At 41.2% G+C, this 22827-nt stretch overlaps 2 protein-coding genes across 2 annotated transcripts in view; one reads left to right on the top strand and one right to left on the bottom strand.

Annotated features, from left to right (window-relative positions):
* The first annotated feature begins 2475 nt into the window (after window positions 1–2475).
* On the top strand, window positions 2476–19886 carry LOC109881250 (thromboxane A2 receptor). Its single transcript, XM_020473407.2, has 3 exons — window positions 2476–2762; window positions 9410–10286; window positions 15352–19886. Exons 2-3 carry the CDS (start codon window positions 9501–9503, stop codon window positions 15670–15672), a joined length of 1107 nt encoding a protein of 368 aa, XP_020328996.1. The 5' UTR covers window positions 2476–2762; window positions 9410–9500; the 3' UTR covers window positions 15673–19886.
* gipc3 (GIPC PDZ domain containing family, member 3) overlaps window positions 19490–22827 on the bottom strand; it is a 27531-nt gene continuing 24193 nt past the window's right edge. The window contains exon 6 of the mRNA XM_031822227.1: window positions 19490–21331. Coding sequence (XP_031678087.1) covers window positions 21180–21331 — 152 coding nt within the window. The 3' untranslated portion in view covers window positions 19490–21179. The remainder of the gene's footprint in view (window positions 21332–22827) is intronic.

Below are 22827 nucleotides of genomic sequence, written 5' to 3'. Positions count from 1 at the left end.
ATGGCCAGGTCACAGAGGTCACTGGGAATTTGGGGAGCCAGTTTACGATCCCCCCCCCTCCGAATCCCCGAGCTGACAAGGTAAAAATCTGTCAGTTTGCCCCTCAACAAGGCAGTTAACCCGTTGTTCCCTAGGCCATCATTGAAAATAAGAATTTGTTCTTAACTGACTTGTCTAGTTAAATAAAGGTTAAAAAAAAGAATAATGTTATGCCTGTCGTCATGCACTAAAAGAAAGATTCATCTAGAACCACTGGAAACAGAGTAATCTATGACAAATTATAAATGACACTGTAATGCACTAGAACACTTTGTACATTGTACATTCCTATTGTGGGAACAGGAAATCCTTTATATGATAAAAGATGGGTGCTGTGCTCACTCTGTACCAGGGAGATTTAACCCTGGTGAGACCAACATGTGACACCAATATAAATGTTGAGAATCTGTATGATTGTGTACATACAGCGGCTCCCTTGTAAAATAAGCCTGAGCCTCAATGGGATCTCCCTGTTTTAAATAAAGGTTAAATAAAAAAAATCAACTATATTGTAACATCTTACAGTCCATTCACAGACATTATGGTTGTACAAAATGTCTATTTTTCTTACTGTAAAGCTTATTGCTCTTATCTAAAGTATGCAGCAGGTCAATAAGATGCATATAATGTCACAACGTTCAACTGCTTGTAGTCGGGGCCTGTTAGAAGCAGACAGGCAGAAAACATTGATGAAGGCATCTGTTCATCTTTACAGGATAAGACGCATCTGTTCATCTTCACAGGATAAGACGATAGAGCCTGACAGCAGGAGTATCTCCCTTTGAAGATATCAGGTGTAGCGCCTAAATTGCATAATGCCTGTTTAAGAGGACATTATCTGGATGAGATTTAGGAAAGCCAAACTGTAGGATCCTTTTCACAGAGGGTTCTACATGGAACACAAAATAGTTTTACCTGAACCCATAAAAGGTTATCCTATGGGTCAGCCGAAGAACCCCTTTCAAACCCTTTTTTTCTAAGAGTGGTAGCCTATATTGGGAAGTTGTTTCACCCAAGAGGATGGCGTCCTTTCAAAATGTCAGTTCAATGTGATCTTCAAATGAAGACTGAGGATACAGTGGATACATAATGGCCTTTGAAATAGCTTTCAGCTGTAACACTTCAACTGGAAAGCCAATAGTTCATCTGCCCATTAATCATCTGGCAGTGTCTGGTACCTCAGGCCATCCCCGTCTCGTTCGAAGGCGTCGCCCTCCTCTTATCACGAGAGAGTGTTTAAATTCACTCAGTCACTACTCATAGATGGTGTACAGATTAAATGTTGCCTTGTGTACATCCTCTTGTTCCCGGACTGGAGAAGCTGTAGACTGTTGTAGCTAAATGCTACTGAGCATTGATGTTACTGCTGGCGTCAAAATGTCTCATATTAGTGACATAAGATTGTCTATATGGTTTTGTTGTACAGGCTCTGTGTTTCCTTCAGACTAATGGGCCACCCTCATTGACCGGTGAAGTAGGCTACTGCTGAGATCATTAATAACCATAATTGTCTGTTTACACCCTCATAAATATTTCACATTTAGGATATTGTAATGCACATAGTCATCATTAACCCGTGTATAAAGTTGATTGGACTTGTGGGGCCTCTAATGGAGCTTGTCTAATAGGAAATTATTTAGAAAATATACATGTCAAAAGTGCTAATACTTAAAGGGGCAATCAGCAATTGAATCAATAAAATAAAAAAAATCCCTGTCACTTTTACTGTAAAAAAGCTGGAGAAATGCAACCACTCTCAAATTCAAAGACAGAACTATGAATGCATTGACTGAGCATCATCCATATCAAAAATATAGTTTTACCCATGTTTTAAGGCTAGTTTTACCCATGTTTTAAGGCTATACAGTGTTTGGTTAGACTTTGTTTACAAACATTGAAATTAACAAGTTCCTATTTTTGGTTCAGATGAGGTACAACACTTAAAGCAGTAATCAGCAGTTGAAACAATAACAAAGTGTCCTTTCCACCCCTGTTTCAATAACTAGCTGAGGGATAGGTCTGGAGAAATGTAATCACTCTCAAATTCATAGGCAGAGCTTTGGATGCAAGGATTGGCCATCCATCATAACAACATCATAGTTTTAACTGTTTTGAGGCTATACAGTCTTTGTTTACATTTACTTTGTTTACAAACATTGGAGTAAAACAAGCTTAAAAATGTCAAGAATCAATGGGTACATATTATAAATGTATAAATAAAAACATCGATGTAGCAACTGCAGATTGGCCCCTAATCACCTTTTTTTCTGAAAGTCACATTTCAAAGCTGTAAACATATTATGATCATTATATTCACACTTTTTTTCTATCTACAAGAAGTTTCAATGATTCAATCATCGATGTTGCATTCTCTCGCTGCCTATTACGTTGCTGATTAGCTACATTTCCATTTGGATGCTCCCCACTGTCAATCCCGTTTACTTCCAGGGACGAAAAAAAAGTAACGTTTTAACTGCGGCAAGAGAGGGAGTTCAGACTATTTTTGCATTGGCTTATATCAATTGTGTATATTTTCATATACGGATGTCACTCGTGAGGCCCATTACCGTAAGCCTACAGCTGTTACAACGTCATTAAGATAGTCTCGTGTGGACACGGTGGACTAGATTCTTCTAAACGGACCACGACCGAGGCGCGCGCACAGTAGCAGGCTGAAGACGCAGTCTACTTCGCCCTGATGTTTGAGTGACTGCTGTAAAAAGGTAGGCTACATGTTTCTTATTATCTTCTCTAAAAATAGATAGGTCCTTCTAGGCTTTTATATTTCTATAATGTCCAGATATTCACTCTTTACAAGGTTTCTATGCCTCTAACATATCCAAGGAGGATAGGGAAGAGTGGGTTAAAGTTGAGCACATGTTTCACATTCAGTATTACTCCCTCAAGGGAAAAATAGAATTCATTCAAACAAAGATATCTACATATATTTCACGATGTTGTGTATCCCTAGAAATAATCAGAATTCATGTAAACATTACAGTTCTGAAAACAGCTTGTTTTTGTATGGGGTCAATTGAGCCGCGGTACAGGGTAAATTAAGCCACCTACAAATGTCTGTACTGAATTAAATATTACCTCTACCTTTTTAAAACCATGTCAATCTTTATTTCCCAAACACAATCACAATCACTTTTTTTGTATTTGAATCATTTTAAGCATATTTTAACAACACTTATTTAAACACTTTTAACATACCCCTGTTGTTACCTCATATCCCACCAATAATCCCTTATCAATTTGCTCATTTGGCTCAACTTTCTCCAAAGCAAACATTTTGACTATATTAGCCCACACAGCTACAGGAATGCACTTTCATGCTAGGTTTATGATCTCATATTGGAGCTGATAGAGATCCCAACTGATGTATGAAACAATCTTTAAATTATCTACTTTGGTTTAGATACAAGCATCATGTAACCTGTAAAACAAAATAATTTGACTTGGTGAAAATAATTTTTTATTATTTAAATTTTACTTACCACTTATTCCATGTGATTTCTTCCTACAGACTCCATGAAATGATGACCTCTTCCAAAATATTTGTCCAAAAATATATTTTGTGTATGGTTTCCTAGAAACAAGGAAGGCTCAACTTACCCCTTGACCCAACTTACCCCATGCTTCCCTACCAGGAGTCGCTCTCCTACAGCTTATTTGAGTGTAGAAAATAGTGTTTTGCATGCCTACATTACACTGTATTCTAAGCACTTTCTTAAACCATTTATCTTGTCTTTTTTATTTGACTCGACTTTAGATTTGTTTTGTTTGATTATTGCTGTTTTTCGGCCTCATGGTGGAATAGTTTTTTAAATGAATTTCTCAGTGTTTGAAACTATCAAGCAATCCCAAGCTTAACATAATATAATAAGGGTAGAACAGGCTCTGTGCAAATGATACATTTAGGCCCTATAGGCTATTTAAAACTGGTTAGGCTACAGTAAATTCATTGACCATAGCCATATTTCAAAAACTATAAATTAGTCATCTGGTCTCACTGAAACATTTTGAAAGTTCTGAACCACCTAAATTAAACAAAAATCTAAATTTGCATACAGTATGTGAACACGTGAACACAGCACACCTGTTGCTCTTGAAAATGATTCAGTTATCTGGTTGCCCATTCTGTAAAACTGTTGATTGTTTTTTGATATTGTAGAGTTGTATGATGTTACAGTGTTTTGAGGTTGGACTTTAGGACGTTTAGCTCGTTAGCACGTAGCGCATATCAATTGGTGTTGGTGAACGTAACAGTAATATTGTAGCATTGTATGATATTGTAGAGTTGTAAGATATTATAGGTAGTGTTAGTTGGCACTGTACCGGCTATACCTGTGCAAAAACTCTGCAATTTTTCATATTAAAAAAAAAGAGTGAGCCAACAGTTGTGAGGTCAAGCAATATGCAAATGAACTAGCCTTTATGCTCAGATGGGGATGGTTATATACAAAATGTTGTGTTTACAAAGTACAAGCTGTTGAATATTGTTCAATCAAAATCAATAGCCCAGCTAAGACTGTAAGCTACAGTAATTTGTTAATTACTGTTAATTGACAGTGTTTTAATAATAAATGGGAACCCATTTCAACCCAAGACCTTGTTCTTTACAATAATTGTTGACAAAAGTCAAAAAAAAATGTGAAAAGTGACACACAGCCCCGGTCTCCCCTAATCTAATGAGTTGTGCTGTTTCCCACGGTGTTTTCGGAGAAATCAAATGATACCGCCTGTCATTCATCTAATTCAGCACTGCATGCACTTTCTATCATGGGCACCAAAAATATGTGTTGGGAACGCCCTGCGTTCTGCGGTGATTTGCTAATGTCCAATGAGGTCGACTTGATGGGACAATCAGATTCTCTGGAAGAATTTCAACCAACAGTCTCCACCACACTCGGGACATGATCACGAAATGCTCCGAATGAATTCACATACAGTGGAGAGAACAAGTATTTGATACACTGCAGATTTAGAAGGTTTTCCTACTTACAAAGCATGTAGAGGTCTGTAATGTTTATCATAGGTACACTTCAACTGTGACAGACGAATCTAAAACAAAAATCCAGAAAATCACATTGTATGATTTTTAAGTAATTAATTTGCCTTTTATTGCACGACATATGTATTTGATCACTTACCAACCAGTAAGAATTCCGGCTCTCACAGACCTGTTAGTTTTTCTTTAAGAAGCCCTCCTGTTCTCCACTCATAAACCTGTATTAACTGCACCTGTTTGAACTCGTTACCTGTATAAAAGACACCTGTCCACACACTCAATCAAACAGACTCCAACCTCTCCACAATGGCCAAGACCAGAGAGCTGTGTAAGGACATCAGGGATAAAATTGTAGACCTGCACAAGGCTGGGATGGGCTACAGTACAATAGGCAAGCAGCTTGGTGAGAAGGCAACAACTGTTGGCACAATTATTAGAAAATGGAAGAAGTTCAAGATGACGGTCAATCACCCTCGGTCTGGGGCGCCATGCAAGATCTCACCTTGTGGGGCATCAATTATCATGAGGAAAGTGAGGGATCAGCCCAGAACTACACGGCAGGACCTGGTCAATAAGTTGGGACCACAGTCTCAAAGAAAACCATTAGTAACACACTACGCCGTCATGGATTAAAATCCTGCAGCGCACGCAAGGTCCCCCTGCTCAAGCCAGCGCATGCCCAGGCCCGTCTGAAGTTTGCCAATGACCATCTGGATGATCCAGAGGAGGAATGGGAGAAGGTCATGTGGTCTGATGAGACAAAAAATAGAGCTTTTTGGTCGAAACTCCACTCGCTGTGTTTGGAGGAAGAAGAAGGGTGAGTACAACCCCAAGAACCCCATCTCAACTGTGAAGCATGGAGGTGGAAACATCATTCTTTGGGGATGCTTTTCTGCAAAGGGGACAGGACGACTGCACCGTATTGAGGGAAGGATGGATGGGGCCATGTATCGCGAGATCTTGGCCAACAACCTCCTTCCCTCAGTACGAGCATTGAAGATGGGTCGTTGCTGGGTCTTCCAGCATGACAGCGACCCGAAACACACAGCCAGGGCAACTAAGGAGTGGCTCCGTAAGAAGCATCTCAAGGTCCTGGAGTGGCCTAGCCAGTCTCCAGACCTGAACCCAATAGAACATCTTTGGAGGGAGCAGAAAGTCCGTATTGCCCAGCGACAGCCCCGAAACCTGAAGGATCTGGAGAAGGTCTGTATGGAGGAGTGGGCCAAAATCCCTGCTGCAGTGTGTGCAAACCTGGTCAAGAACTACAGGAAACATATGATCTCTGTAACTGAAAACAAAGGTTTCTGTAGAAATATTAAATTCTGCTTTTCTGATGTATCAAATACTTATGTCATGCAATAAAATGCAAATTAATTACTTAAAAATCATACAATGTGATTTTCTAGATTTGTTTTAGATTCCGTCTCTCACAGTTGAAGTGTACCTATGATAAAAAATTACAGACCTCTACATGCTTTGTAAGTAGGAAAACCTGCAAAATCGGCAGTGTGTCAAATACTTGTTCTCCCCACTGTATAAGCTACGGTACTTCTGGCCTTTGCCTTCAGTTCCCAGCATTGGTTCCATGTTTAGGTATCGTGTTCAGCAACATAAAGATATCCATTTGATATCATGATAATGTTCTTTTTCAGAAGCTTTGATCCAAAATTACTTATAGTTTTTAAATGCATAAAAACAATTATAAATGTGATCCCTGTTGCTACCACCATGGTCCTACCAAATGAACAACACTGGAACACGTAGGCTATTTCAACTGTAATATGGATAGTTTGAGATTGCAGGTGTATTTAAGCATAAAGGCTAAGGATCAACACCAGCTTTTTTGTTATTTGTAGAAGTTTAATTTCTCTTGTCCTCTCTGATTTCAGTGCATTTATCCAGTGGTAATCCACTCTCATTAGTTGGAAAACAAAATTGAATAAGTATAGAAATTAGGATATTGGCTGATTGCTTCAGTGTAATTTCTCGTGATTCTGTAGTCAAAACACGCAGGGAGACAGGGAATACTGGTGCCTGATTGCAACAACATAATGCCATTCCTCCAAGGAACACAGGTTAAATTTGACCTGATAACTATTCCCAGCCTGGTCCCAGAAAGACTGACTGTCTAGCTATAGCTGGGGATAGAAGGGTCTCAAACTGTAAACACAAAATCAGTAACTAAAGTGCATTGGTATTCAGACCCCTAAACTTTTTCCACATTTTGTTACGTTACAGCCTTATTCAAACATTGATTAAATATATTTTTTCCTCATCAATCTACACACAATACCCCATAATAACAAAGCAAAAACAGGCTTTTAGTATTCAGACCCTTTACTCAGTACTTTGTTGAAGCACCTTTGGCAGCGATTACACCCTCAAGTCTTCTTGGGTATGACGCTACAAACTTGGCATATCTGTATTTGGGGAGTTTCTCCCATTCCTCTCTGCAGATCCTCTCAAGCTCTGTCAGGTTGGATGGGGAGCATTGCTGCACAGCTATTTTCAGATCTCTCCAGAGATGTTCAATCAGGTTCAAGTCCGGACTATGGCTGGGCCACTCAAAGACATTCAGAAACTTGTCCCGAAGCTACTCCTGCGTTGTCTTGGCTGTGTGCTTAGGGTCGTTGTCCTGTTGGAAGGTGAACCTTTGCCAAGTCTGTGGTCCTGAGCTCTCTGGAGCAGGTATTCATTAAGGATCTCTCTGTACATTGCTTCGTTCATCTTCGCCTCAATCCTGGCTAGTCTTTCAGTCCCTGCCACTGAAAAACATCCCCACAGCATGATGCTGCCACCACCATGTTTCACCGTAGGGATGGTGCCAGGCTTCTTCCAGACGTGACACTTGGCATTCAGGCCAAAGAGTTCAATCTTGGTTTCATCAGACCAGAGAATCTTGTTTCTCATGGTCTGAGAGTCCTTTAGGTGCCTTTTGACAAACTCCAAGCGGGCTGTCATGTGCCTTTTACTGAGGAGTGGCTTCCATCTGGCCACTTTACAATAAAGGCCTGATTGGTAGAGTGCTGCAGAGATGGTTGTCCTTCTGGAAGATTCTCCCATCTCCACAGAGGAACTCTGGAGCTCAGAGTGACCAGCGGGTTCTTGGTCACCTCCCTGACCAAGGCCCTTCTCCCCCGATTGCTCAGTTTGGCCGAGCGGTCAGCTCTAAGAAGAGTCTTGGTGGTTCCAAACTTCTTCCATTTAAGATTGAGGGAGGCCATTGTGTTCTTGCGGACCTTCTATGCTGCAGAATTGTTTTGGTACCCTTCCCCAGATCTGTACCTCGACACAATCCTGTCTCAGTTCTCTCAGTTTTTCATTTTTATAAATTAGCAAACATGTCTAAAAAACTGTTTTCGCTTTGTCATTATGGGTTTTGTGTGTAGATTGATGAGGAAAATGTTTTAAAATCAATTTTAGAGTAAGGCTGTAACAACAAAATGAGGAAAAAGTGAAGGGGTCTGAATAATTTCCAATCTTATCAACTACATCTTATCAACTACATCTTAGCAACTACATCTTAGCAACTATATGTAGCAAACCCAACTATCTACTAAGCTTGGTGATTATTTTATTTTATTGAAATGAGAGCATATGTTTTTCTGGACTCAGTGATTTGGGTTCATAACTACAATGCCTACAATGCAGCACAAGTTCCTCGGTGATAACATGGTAGGATGGCATTTGGAGAATCTGTTTCCTGTTAATCCTCTCTTGTCATGTCCCCATGATAGTCTCTAATTTTACCGGTAGGCTATGTGATCTCCATTTAGTTTGATGGCAGAAGTGAATGACTAGTAAGCTGACCTCTGACCTCTGTTAAGGACATCATTATATTAACGTTGACGTAATGTTGATGTAACTGCATTTCCTGCCAAGAGATGGGCAACTACAGTTGTGTGTTTTTACTGTCTCCCACACTTTGGAATTCATGGGGTCAAAGTCTCTATCCACCATTGAGTCTATTCCTCTAGAGGCTTGATTACGTCTGTTTAAACATTGTCAACATGTTAAGATGAGTCTGGTGGAACCAGCCTTATCGCTGTGTTCAATAGAATGGTAAACGTAGCAATCAGACTGGTTCCAAGAGGCTATGTAGACAATGACACTATGGCAAACAAAAGTTTTCAGTCGGTTTCTGTGAACATTTTTGAAAGCTGTATGTAGTTTCGAGGTCAGTCGAGTGTAAGCATTCCAGTTCTGTCAACTAATAAACATTCTTCCCGCAACATATCATATAATCTCTGCTGAATGTAAGTTTATTATTCTGTCCTGTGAGCTAAACCAAAAAGTTGTTAAAAGTCTTGTTGAATCGCTTCTGTTACTAATGCAGAGTTCTGTCCCATTTGTCAGGAGGAAGAATAAAGACAACGGAAATCTTAAATGAACTAGTTCCTCCTCTTCTGAAGTGTTGGGAATAGCCAAACTTCCTGCAGCCGCCACCATGAACCTCTCCAACGAGACGACTCCACAGTGCTTCTCCATCAACAATCCCCCCTTCAACTTCCCCCACACCATTGCTTCTGTCTACTTCTCCACTGTGTTCAGCCCTCTGGGCCTCACCTTCAACCTCATCGCCTTTGTGGTCCTCCTCAAGTCCTTCCAGCGCACGCACAGCCGCTCGCGCTCCTCCTTTCTCGTCTTCCTCTGCGGCCTGGTGGTCACCGACTTCATGGGCCTCCTGGTCACCGGCATTATCGTGATCACCTTCCACTTCACCCAGTTCAACTGGCGCCGCCTGGACCCGCACTGCCACTTCTGCAACTACATGGGCATGTCCATGGTCTTCTACGGCCTGTGCCCGCTGCTGCTGGGCGCCACCATGGCTGTGGAGCGCTTCGTGGGCATCAACCGGCCGTTCGCCCGCTCGACCAGCATGACCAAGTCGCGGGCCGTGTGCATAGTGCTGATGGTGTGGGCGGTAGCGGGATGCATCTCACTACTGCCCCTGGTGGGTGTGGGGAGCTACCACATGCAGATACCAGGCTCCTGGTGCTTCTTCAACATTAGCTCTAAGGCTAGCGACATGGTCTTCTGTCTACTCTTCTCTCTGGTCGGGCTGCTGTCCATAGCCGTGTCCTTCCTGCTCAACACGGTGAGCGTGGTGACCCTGGTCAGGGTGTGCTGCGGCCAGGACAGCATGCAGCGTCGCCGCGACTACGAGGTGGAGATGATGGTGCAGCTCATCTGGATCATGATGATCGCTACCATCTGCTGGTGCCCCCTGCTGGTGAGTAGTGGCAGCCTATTAAAACGTGCACGCACACACGCACATACATACACACTATACCAAGCACGTACAGTACATGTCAGGAGGACACAATATCCACTGAAACACATCATTATAGTCATCACTCAGTATTGATATGTAAGAAATTCCAACATTTGTTCTTTGTAACATATTTAAGCAACAAGGCCCAAGGGGGTGTGGTATATGGCCAATTTACCACAGCTAAGGGCTGTTATGCACGATTCAATGTGGAGTACCTGGACACAGCCCTTAGCCGTGGTATATTTACCATATTTCACCAACCCCCGAGGAGCCTTATTGCTCTTATAAACTGGTTAACAAAGTAATTAGAGCAGTAAAAATACATGTTTTTTTATACCCGTGGTACACGGTCTGATATACCACGGCTGTCAGCCAATCAGCATTCAGGGCTCGAACACCCAATCTCTTCATTCAAAGCTAACGACTGGAAGGATCTGCAAAAAAACACTCAAACTGTACAGTTTTATCTCCATCTCTTCATTCAAAGACTCAATCATGGACACTCTTACTGACAGTTGTGGCTGCTTCGCGTGATGTATTGTTGTCTCTACATTCTGCCCTTTGTGTTGTTGTCTGTGCCCAATAATATGTGTACCCTGTTTTGTGCTGCTACCATGTTGTGCTGCCTCCATGTTGTGCTGCCTCCATGTTGTGTTGCTGCCATGTTGTGTTGCCGCCATGTTGTGTTGCCTCCATGTTGTGTTGCTACCATGCTGTGTTGGCATGTGTTGCTGCCATGCTATGTTGTTGTCTTAGTTCTCTCTTTATGTCATATTGTCTCTCTTTTCGTGATGTGTATTTTATCCTATATTTTTATTTAATTGATGTTTATTTTTAATTCCATCCTTTTGCATTTTGGTAGGTTGTCATTGTAAATAAGAATTTGTTCTTATCTGACTTAACCAACATATATAATGCAATAGACCATCACTGCTGCATACTGTATACATACTGCGTTTGTATGGCAAATTAAGTCAAGAGATAATGATCAACTCACACTTGATACAGGCCCCAATACATGTGTATCAATATGTGCACACAAAAATCTCTGATAATTGAGGTTGCTCTCTCGATCCTCCGCTAACTGAACTCTCTTTGGCTAACTTTCTGGTACCACTGCTGACTTGCCTCTAAAGCTAAGCAAGATTGGTCCCTGGATTGAAGAACAGCTGCTGCTGGAAGTGCTGTTGGAGGTCCAGAAGGGGTCTGGTCTATGGAGATTCCAATGCCCCAGGGCAGCAAAGGGGACATTGTCCTGCATAAGGTGCCGTCTTTTGGGATGGGATGTTAAACGGTTGTCCTGACTCCCCTGTGGTCACTAAAGATCCCGTGGCACTTATCGTAAGAGTAGGGGTGTTAACCCCAGTGTCTTGGCTACATCACCAACCTGACCATCATGGCCACCTAATCGTCCCCCAGCTTCCAATTGGTGGTTTTATCCCCTCTTCTCCCCCTGTAACTCTTACCTAGGTTGTTGCAATAATATGTTCTCAGTCAACTTACCTGGTAAAATAAGGCTGAATAACTGTCTGAACAGCATAAACTGTGGGGTGTCTTTGTAAGCAATGTGCATTGTTTACAGCTAATGTCAAGTTCAGGAAGTGGAACTGGCCCTGTATTAGGGAGTGGGGCTGTATGCTGGCTGGTGATAAGGCCTGTAAGAGAGGGCCATCTCCGGCTGCAGACAAAGGGGGATATCCGGGCCAGAGTCATTTTCCTATTATCTGCTGTGTCTTTGTGTTCAATCGATTCAATTCAAAACTGATACAAAGTTTTCAATCGCACAGTGAATGTTGATAAAAGTACTAACAAATACAGAACTGTTATAGTACATAAACATAAACTAACTGTCTCTGACATGTAATGTACAGGAAAGTATTCAGAGCCCTTCCTTTCTCCATGTTACGTCTTTATTCTAAAATTGATTAAATCATTTTTTCCCCCTCATAAATCTACACACAATACCCAATAATGATGAAGTGAAAAAAGGTTTTAAGAAATGTTTGCCAATTGGATTTAAAAAAAAAAAAACAGAAATACCTTATTAGGCTACTTGGGACAGAAGGTAGCCTAGTGGTTAGAGCGTTGGACTAGTAACCGAGAGATTGAATTCCAGGGCTGACAAGGTAAAAATCTGTCGTTCTGCCCCCTGAACAAGGCAGTTAACCCATTGTTCCTACGCCGTTATTGAAAATAAGAATGTGTTCTTAAACTGACTTACCTAGTTAAATAAAGGTTAAAAAAATCAAATGCATAAAGTATACAGTTCTCTTCAGCATTCCACCAATCAGGTCTTTATGTTAGAGTGGCCAGATGGAATCCACTTCTCAGTAAAAGGCACATGACAGCCCACTTGAAGTTTGTCAAAGACACCAAAAGACTCTCAGACCGTGAGAAACAAGATTCTCAGATCTGATGAAACTAAGTTTGAACTCTTTGCCCTGAATGCCAAGCTTCACGTCTGGAGGAAACCTGGCACCATCCCTATGTTTGTGGCATGCTGTAGGAATGTTTTTCCACGTCTGGAACTGGGAGACTAGTCAGGATTGTTAATCTTTCCCTCAATCCTGACTAGTCTCCCAGTCCCAGCTACTGAAAAACAGCATGATGCTGATATTTGATCAAAACCTGCTTCAGAGCACTCAGGACCTCATACTGGGGCGAAGGTTCACCTTCCAACAGGACAACGACCCTAAGCACACAGCCAAGACAATGCAGGAGTGGCTTCGGGACAAGTTTCAATATCCTTGAGTGGCCCAGCCAGAGCACTGACTTGAACCCGATCGAACATCTCTGGAGAGACCTGAAAATAGCTGTGCAGCCATGCTCCCCATCCAACCTGACACAGCTTGAGAGGATCTGGAGAGGACAAACTCCCCAAATACAGGTGTGCCAAGCTTGTAGCGTCATACCCAAGAAGATTCGAGACTGCAATCGCTGCCTAAGGTGCTTCAACAAAGTACTGAGTAAAGGGTCTGTTTACTTATGTTAATGTCATATTTTTTTTATACATTTGAAAAAAGAAAAAAAAAACTGTTTTTGCTTTGTCATTATGGGGTATTGTGTGTAGTTTGATGGGGGGGGGTGATGTAATACATTTTAGAACAAGGCTGTAACGTAACAAAATGTGGAAAAAGTCAAGGGGTCTGAATACTTTCCGAATGCACTGTATACACATTTAGTTATTTCTCACTCTCAAAAAATGGGGCTTAGTCTGGTCTAAGCTACCAGTCTCTAAATGCCTCATTTCTCCTCAGCAATGCAGGCTAAATTAGCTGACCTCAAAGTGCTGTAATACTTCTGGACCATAGCCATTCAAGGCTCTTTGTAATCAACATTGTGGCTGAGGTAGTTGGGATGGCCAAAAACAACATCAACTCACATCACAGCGTATGATGTGCTACTATTCCACTGCTCTTTGTGTGTTCTGTAACACTTTATTTTGAACACGGTTGAGCATCTATCTACACGGTACCTACCATCAAAATAAAGTGTTTACTGTCAGTGTTTGACAGTGTTTTCGTCAGTGTTTCCGCTAGATAATTTTCTAGGCACCACCAAATCAATATCGAAGGCCTTTTTTAACAAACCTTTTGATTTAAAACCTAAAAGGGGTACAAGTGAAGCCTAATTATTTTTGGAAGGAAGGGGGAAAGAGTTCGGTGGGGAGGTGGATATAATGGTAGGGTAACACTTTTATTTCATACCGGTATTTAACTAGGCAAGTCAGCTAAGAACAAATTCTTATTTTCAATGATGGCCTAGGAACAGTTGGTTAACTGCCTTGTTCAGGGGTAGATCAACAGATTTTTTTACCTTGTCAGCTCGGGGATTCGATATTGCAACCTTTTGGTTACTAGTCCAACGCTCTAGGCTACCTGCCGCCCCGCTATCATATGTTCTTCAGCACTTCTGGAGCCCTTTATCCAGTCTAACCTCCTGACTGTCCTGTACAGATATATAGTCTGAAATGTGCTGTGTATGGCAAACCCGTAGAGCCTGACTTCATGTTACTCAGCCTGCGGATGGCCACCTTCAATCAGCTATGTGACCCCTGGGTATACATCCTATGTCAGGAGTCCAGACTAAGGCGAGTAAAAACAGCTAATGTTTATACCGCCCCCTATCTTTACTCCCCACACATTGCTTTGTGCTGTGGCTCCTCCGGACTGTCCGGACCCTCATCCATAGTCAGACCATCCAAATGAATGCATCATTCGTGCCACAACTATGGACTCATCTGCTTTGGACCACCATCTTAGCCGCTTCACTTCTCCTTAACAGCTTCTGAACTACATTATTCATAACCCCAAACTGGATCATGCTCAGTCCAAAGAATATTTGAGGGATATTCGTTTCTGTTCTACTCCATATCAGACAGGCAATAAGCCATTCACTTGCAATCTCTGCTTTTGCCAGTGCACCCCCCCTCCCCATGGACCAACGATGGTGATATCTAAAAAATGTTTAAAAAAACAATGATCATTCCAAATCATAAGCAATGCTTTGGACCTGTGGTCGTTGTTTATCTGCGTACTCTATTCGTGTGTATTCCGTTGTTAATGATGCATGCGTGTGTGTTCCGTTGTTAATGATGCATGCGTGTGTGTTCCATTGTTAATGATGCATGCGTGTGTGTGTGTTTGACCACAGCAACTCACTGCCAGCTGCGATCCTGAGACACTAAAAGGGACTGTTAGCATTTTTTAGATGCATCTGGAAAATGCTAATTATTTGCTAAACACAAGCACATATGTCATTTCTGAGGAGTAGAGCTTATTTCTGAGTGTGTGTGTGTGTGTGTGTGTGTGTGTGTGTGTGTATGAATGTGTGTGAGAAGGCCCAAACTGCTGCCCCCGTGTTCAAACTACTGATGACAAATCATTCTCACTCTCACTTCCCCACTCTCTCTAACTGTTATTCCCTCCATCTCCCTCCCTATTCTTCTAATTGTCTTTGTCTCTCCATCTCCCTCCCTATTCTTCTAATTGTCTTTGTCTCTCCCTCCCCCTACATTCCACAGGTGTTTATTGTGCAGACTGTGTTGTCAGAGAGCCCACTTAAGGTCCCCAACCTGCTGCTCTTCATCCGTTTCGCCACCTGGAACCAGATCCTGGACCCCTGGGTGTACATCCTGTTTCGGCGCGCCGTCCTTAAGCGCCTCTACCCCAACTGGGACTGGTCCCGGGGCTCCATAAGGACCCTGTACCCGGCCTCCTTCGTCGGCACCATCCGCCGGTTCACCCGTTCTTCCCTGGGCGGTGATGTCCTGGGGGGTGGCGAAAGGCGCGTGTCAGTCGAAACCCAGTCATTTAACGTGAAGGCTCCACCTTCATCGCCTTGACTGTTTCCTGTTGTTGTGCATTGGTACTCCTCCTCGTCAGTGACATTTATATGTTTTTTAGGTGCTGTTTAAACAGTTCTAAAAAGAGACTGAACATGGATACGGCTGTGGCATTCCACTGGGCACAAACAGGTTGAATAAACGTATTGTGACGTGGAATATATACATTGGAATTGAAAAAATGTCAAATGTTTTTTTCAACCACAAGGTTATGTTGTCATTGTAACCAATTTTCAACATAGACAAACCTTGTATGAAATATGTTGCATTTGTATCTTTGAAACAATGGCAGAACTTCAATGTTATATCCACTATCAGAAGAAGAAAAAACAACAGGCTGAGCAGCACCTCCTACTGGAGAGATGATCTATCTACAACTATAAATGTAGTTTCCCATCCAGGGTTTCCACCAAGCTCAGCCCTACTTAGTTGTTATGTACTATGTCACTGACTACTACCAATGTGCTATTGTGAGAAAGATTATTGAGAGATCTCTTAATAACTAAATATATTCACTGTTGCTATCAAAGTATTTCCAAAGGGTAGGTTTAACAGTGCAAATGAAATGTAAGCATACTTTATAAGTCATGTATCATCAATTATACTATTTAGGCCTATATAGTATTTGCAAAGTCATCAACAGCTATTGTTTCAATTCAACCATGGTAAAAAAATATATAGAAACTGGGTGGTTCGAGCCCTGAATGCTGATTGATTGACAGCCGTGAACTTATACCACGGGTATGACAAAATATTCATTTTAACTGCTTTAATTACATTGGCAACGAGTTTATAATAGCAATAAGGCACCTCAGGGGTTTGTGGTATATGGCCAATATACCATGGCTTAGAGCTGTATCCGGGCACACGTTGCGTGGTGTGTAAGAATAGCCCTCGGGCTGTATTGCTTAAATAGACCATACATATAGGCTTAGGGTTTCAAGCTTTGGTTCATTTCAAATTTACTCTTCAAGGTAATTATTAATATGTTGTATTCATGTTTCCATCTCAACCAAAAATGTAAGTTCAAGAATATGGACAAAATTTAAATCAAAGTTTATTTTATGTGCATTTAAAGTTTGATTTGATTTAATTTAGTCCTATTCTTTAAATTAGATTTTTGTTTGAGATGGAGACGTGAATCCAACGATTAATTTGTAGACAAACTGAGTGTTGAATTGGGTTTGACTGTCTACGCAGGTAAATATCACCATTTGAAAGAGATATTCTGTTTGGAAGATATAGTCCTGAAACAACTCTTGGGTTGCTAGAGACCCATTAGTTCAGTCTTTTTGTTCTGTATCTATGGACCCGTCCCAGTCATTCAGTCTTTTTGTTCTGTATCTATGGACGCGACCCAGTCATTTGTTCTATACCCATACTGGCTGACAACGTTCTTATCCCTTGCTCGCTAGCTAGCCAACTACGTCTAACTTACAGTACCGTCAAAAAGTGCAGCCAGAATAACAGCAAAGTAGCTGCATTTGCATTTGTTGAAGCTGTTTTCTAGTGACATTTATTTGGATACAGTACATCCATAACAATAAGCTGGTGAAATCGAATTTGAATATTGAAACAATGTTGCGAATGTCGGAGAGACTGACAGCAAGGTTTATACAAATCTCCGATGTTGAAAACTAAATTTGAGTCTAAAAGACATTAGATAATATCTAGATGCTTTTTATAGTGGAGATGTATAAAGTGTATAAAGTGCCTGGCTGGGCTGAGGAGACAGTGGAATGCACAGTCAGATGGAACAAAGTAAACAGGCATTTTAACGTCATAGATTTAGCCGGTGGCAATTTGTGGAATAGACACCGGCTGGAATGCGATTTTAACCAATCAGCATTCAGGATTAGACCCACCCATTGTAAAATACTTTGCAGAAGCACCTTTGGCAGTGATTACAGCTGCACTTTAGTTTCTAGGCCCAACTGTTCGGACTCTACAGACATTTTCGTGAGAAGACCGATTTTCTGACAAAAACAGCTGTAGCTCGGCCACTTTCCAACACCGATGAGGAAGTCCGACAGAGGTGGATGCGGTGCATTAAGACACATCCATAATCATAGAAAGCGTGCATGTTTGACATAGCATTCAAAGATCGCAGGTCTGTGGAGATCTTCCCAATTGCTATAATAATCTGCGCAGAATCTCAAACAGCATTGATCACTTGCACCATGTTCTTTTAATGTAATCTCAACTACAATCCAGGTCATTTGGTTGTGCTATTAGATAAAGCACATTGATAAAACATTTCAATAGTTGTATAAATACTAAATGTCTGACATTGTATTCCCATTTGAACTTTGTTGTGCTTTTAAATGGTTCAAAGTGCTGTGAAAACACATTTAGATGACAGCTAAACCAGAAATCAGACATTGTTTTTCCATTAGAATTTGATTGTGCTTTTAGATGGTTGAAAGCATAGTGAAAACACATTGGGAATTCAACAAACATCTGGCTGTCTTTTAGAGTGGGTCCGTAAAGGTTGAAATCTCATTGATCAACGTCTCAACCAAATATTACCAAAAATGTCCAAGTTGAAATGGCACGGTGTGCCCAGTGGGATGGCATTGGAGCTGAGAGCTGGTGCCCTAAGCACATGATGTTGCCAGTGGGGTGATATTGTGTGGTGGTATTCAGCATTGTAGTACAAGACCAAGGAAATGTAATTAGAGCCTGACAGCAGAATCTGGTTTAGATTTAGACTGTGTGACGTATCGCTGTGCTCATCAAAATGGACAAATGAAGTCCCTTCCTACACCAGAGTTTGTATTGAAGGATGCACTTCCTTATCAGATTCCATGCCAAAGACCACCAGGTCATGGTGTGTACGTGACTATGTGACTCAGTTTGTATGGGAACGTGTGAACGTGTGGGTGTATCACTGTGGTTAAGTGTATGCTTATGTGTGTGTGTGTGTGTGTACTAACTTTCTCCTGTTGCTATGCAGCGGCTTCACCTGACATTAATCAACCACATGTATTCATCGCCAAAAGGACAACTGTCATTGGCTCTGTTGAGGTATCTGGCCTCCGCTGGCACAGTGCCCTTCGTTGGTTGGCCAACTGCCCTATCTCCCTGTCTGCTTTTTGAATCCTATGACCCTCTGTTCTGTCCTCATGTTCAACTATGGTTGACATTTATACCAGTGACGCATGGATGGGCCAAAGAAAAGGTGTGTAGTTTTACACTTCCTATGAAAGATGAGGAGAGATGTTCCTTGATGATATGGACATGAATTCATCAATACGTTAATCATACGCATGTACACCGGTATACTCTTCTTTTTTAAAACAGTGTTACAAATTCAAGTGATCAAGTTTCAAAGTCAACCCAAAGCTAGGAAAAGTGTTAAAGACTGTGTAATGATGGTGAGGAAGAATGCATGTCATGTTGCATGTCAGTTCACCATGTATGTGTTTAATGTGTCTTCTATTTTTTTGAAGGAAAAACGATGTAATGTCTGGCTGTGTGGGGTTTGATGCTATGATGACACAGGTGTCTGAGCATGTGCAATGCAGATAAAACATGTGTACAGTCGGTGGAAGTTGGTGTGTATTTTCTCCCAGGGGAAATAACAGCTGAAAGGTTTAACTAAAAGTGAGCTTTGTTTATGGTTTGTTTTGTATTACCCTTTCATTCAAACACCGCACTGATCTATTATTTTTTTTACTTGGAAGTTTGACTAAATTTGACTTTTAAGTTGGTGTTTTTGGGCAAAAGTACTTCATAAGAATAATTATCAAAAAAAAAAAACACAGTATAAACTGTTATTGATACTGTAGTTGCTCTAGGAAGCACACAAGAACATTTGAACTTGAGAATGAGTTATACCATTTTTATTACTAATTGTAACAACACACATGAAATATGCCTTATATTTTCAGGTCTCAATAGAGTGATATATCAATACACATCAGACATAAAGTCTACCACACAACATTATGCTGATGTTCTGGTCAAGTCAAGATTACATGTCATTTGTTTTTATACATTTATGATTCAAAACGTACTTATTTCTGAACTTTTCACACATATTTGACAATTCAAATAACTCTTATTTACATTCTGTTTCTAAAACAACACTGAATCATAATATAAAAGTTGTATTTGATGAATAAATTCCTGCATTATGAATAGTTGAAATGAAAAGCCTTTGAGAACAAAACATGTGAGCACATGGTAACGAATAAAGAATATGAAGACTTTCCTTTTTCAGGCAAAACAATACTCTGCAATTAAACAGGAAATTTCAAACATCTTTTTCCAACTTTCTTCACCATTCATCTTGAAATCATGTTGTTTTTCCCATTTCAAATCAAATCATAAATCACATTTTTTTGGTCACATACACATGGTTAGCAGATGTTATTGCGAATGTAGCGAAATGCTTGTATTCTAAGGTCTGCACAACTCATTTCCTGGTTGTGAGTCAGAGTAGCCTTTGTATTCGAAATATGTTTACTCAATTTCCTTCACCGTAGGAAACTTATGGGTTGTGGTTCCTATAAGAGGACATTTTAATGCTTGGTATGGTCGTAGAACAACTTTAGGGAATTCTAGCATATCAGTATCAATTTTGGAGATATTTCCAAGGGTCATTTCTGAAAAAAAGGTACACTTGACCTCTGTTCTTTCTCAGATGTCAAGAAGATCACTCTACTGACTTCTAAGTTACCTGTTGCTGGGTGAGTCTGTACAGGGCACTCATCCATTTGGATGAAATTAATGACAACACTGGTGGGGATACTGTGTAATGGGGGTGCTGTTCTCAAAATGAGGCATTATACTGAACTCTTTCATCACTCTGGGTATTTGAAATGACCATGCAAATACATATTGTATAAGGACGCACCTTGATGTCTTGGCCAAATACCCCATTTAACACTCCAGCCTCCTTTGTTAAGAAGGCTAAATCAATCAGCTCACTATTGCATAACTAATGTATGGGGAGTTCTTTGATTCAAAATGGCCACCATGGTGGTGGAAGATGAAATGCCGCACTAATGGTGCCGCCCCAAGGGTCAACCCTTTGATCTCTGGTCTTATCCTGGTCTCTCTGTATCTGGAACAAACAAGCTCTTAACTCACTTCCTGGTTTCAGAGATGGATGGCCGATAACTTCTTACATTGTCTGTATAAATATACAGTATGTTCACATGCATGTGCCCATGGACAACAGTGATTGGGTTTTGTATACATTAATGACATAACAGGGATATTTCCCTCTAGTATGGTGAGCCCTGAGCAGTATCCAAAAACACAATCAACACAATGCCCACTGCAAAGATTACGTAACCCACGTATGAAATGTCATTCTAAACTTAACGTATTCGGGAGGAACTTGTTTCATACCAAAGTAATAGAAATACATAGAAAATTGTTTGGGGAAGAATGGCTGAGTAAGGCCTGCGTTAACCATCTAATACGGCCATTGAGATGACAATTGTAAAATAGAAATGTTTGAAAGACATGAAAACAGTAATAACTGACTGACACCTCTACATTCTGTCATCCTTCACATCTCCAATGGCACCCCACACATCAAACAAGAAGACATCTGGGAAGGCAAAGTCCCCCAGCACTGAATCCATAGCCTCAGCAAAATCATCTGGGTTCATCTTGTCTTTTCCGGCCTCCACGATGGTGGTCGCTGCAAGAGAGTGTTCCCACATAAATGGAAAATAGTAATTCATCTCTTTTTGGTTTCACACAGTTATTAGATATAGGCATAGTCTTGTGTTGCTTCACTTTCAAGTCTTATTCACTCACTCATCTATTTAAATGAGTCTATTTCTGAACGAACATGAGAAAGCCTGAAATCAAGGTTCGATATATAGGCCTAACTATGTTGATTGATCTTACACGGTGCTTTTCCTTGGATTTGTTGATGTTTCACGGCACGTCATGTTATTACGTCAGTTGCCAATAGTGTTCTGTCTATGTCGCTCGCTAGCCACTATCTTCCGAACAACTGTACTGGAAGTCAAATAGAAAAAAAATATGTTTATATTTAATGACAAATTATTCAACTGAGTGTTTCATAAAAGCCTGGCAAATGTTTACTGGTTTATTATTAGAGGCGAGCTCTTCTCTTTCCAGACTTAAGAGTCCTCCAATTCCCTCTGATATATCTTACTGCCAAGAAGAAGAAAGGCTCCAAAGGAAAAGTATCAAAACACCAAAAAGCACTGCAACATCTATATAGATTAGGATCTAAAGGTAATAGGTATTTTTTACTTGGCGCTCATGGAAAACAGCTAACTCATGTCTCTGGTATGCAACCTTTAAGATGTTGGGTTACTCTGTATAGTGTCTGACTCTCCAACAGATGTCTTTGGTATGAATTATTTTTTATCAGCAACCTTTTTATCAGCAATCTGCAACCTAAGATTGACATAACCTGCTCTTCAATGTCCCCAGGACCAAGCGGGGGATCTGGCTTTCTACTCCACCAACCCTCCACCTCAGGAACGCACTCCCGGACCACCTGAAGGCACCACAGACTCTAGACTCCTTTAAAAATGTGTTCTTCATGTCAGTGTCCCTGCCTGTCTAGTTGTAGAGTCAGCTGTGTTCTTTGTGTCAGTGTCCCTGTCTGGTTGTAGAGTCAGCTGTGCTCTTTGTGCCAGTGTCCCTGTCTGGTTGTAGAGTCAGCTGTGTTCTTTGTGTCAGTGTCCCTGTCTGGTTGTAGAGTCAGCTGTGTTCTTTGTGTCAGTGTCCCTGTCTGGTTGTAGAGTCAGCCGTGTTCTTTGTGTCAGTGTCCCTGTCTGGTTGTAGAGTCAGCTGTGTTCTTTGTGCCAGTGTCCCTGCCTGTCTAGTTGTAGAGTCAGCTGTGTTCTTTGTGTCAGTGTCCCTGTCTGGTTGTAGAGTCAGCTGTGTTCTTTGTGCCAGTGTCCCTGCCTGTCTAGTTGTAGAGTCAGCTGTGTTCTTTGTGTCAGTGTCCCTGTCTGGTTGTAGAGTCAGCTGTGTTCTTTGTGCCAGTGTCCCTGTCTGGTTGTAGAGTCAGCTGTGTTCTTTGTGTCAGTGTCCCTGTCTGGTTGTAGAGTCAGCTGTGTTCTTTGTGTCAGTGTCCCTGTCTGGTTGTAGAGTCAGCTGTGTTCTTTGTGCCAGTGTCCCTGTCTAGTTGTAGAGTCAGCTGTGTTCTTT

This window comes from Oncorhynchus kisutch, linkage group LG4 (assembly GCF_002021735.2).
Source record: "Oncorhynchus kisutch isolate 150728-3 linkage group LG4, Okis_V2, whole genome shotgun sequence".
Lineage (NCBI taxonomy): Eukaryota > Metazoa > Chordata > Actinopteri > Salmoniformes > Salmonidae > Oncorhynchus > Oncorhynchus kisutch.
This window is presented reverse-complemented; position numbering and strand designations above follow the sequence as displayed.

Bases quoted from the DNA above. Each gene is read 5' to 3' on its own strand.
- LOC109881250 (XM_020473407.2), top strand. From the start codon at position 9,501: ATGAACCTCTCCAACGAGACGACTCCACAGTGCTTCTCCATCAACAAT. The intron at 10,287-15,351 runs GTGAGTAGTGGC...TACATTCCACAG, and splicing joins TCTGCTGGTGCCCCCTGCTG to GTGTTTATTGTGCAGACTGT.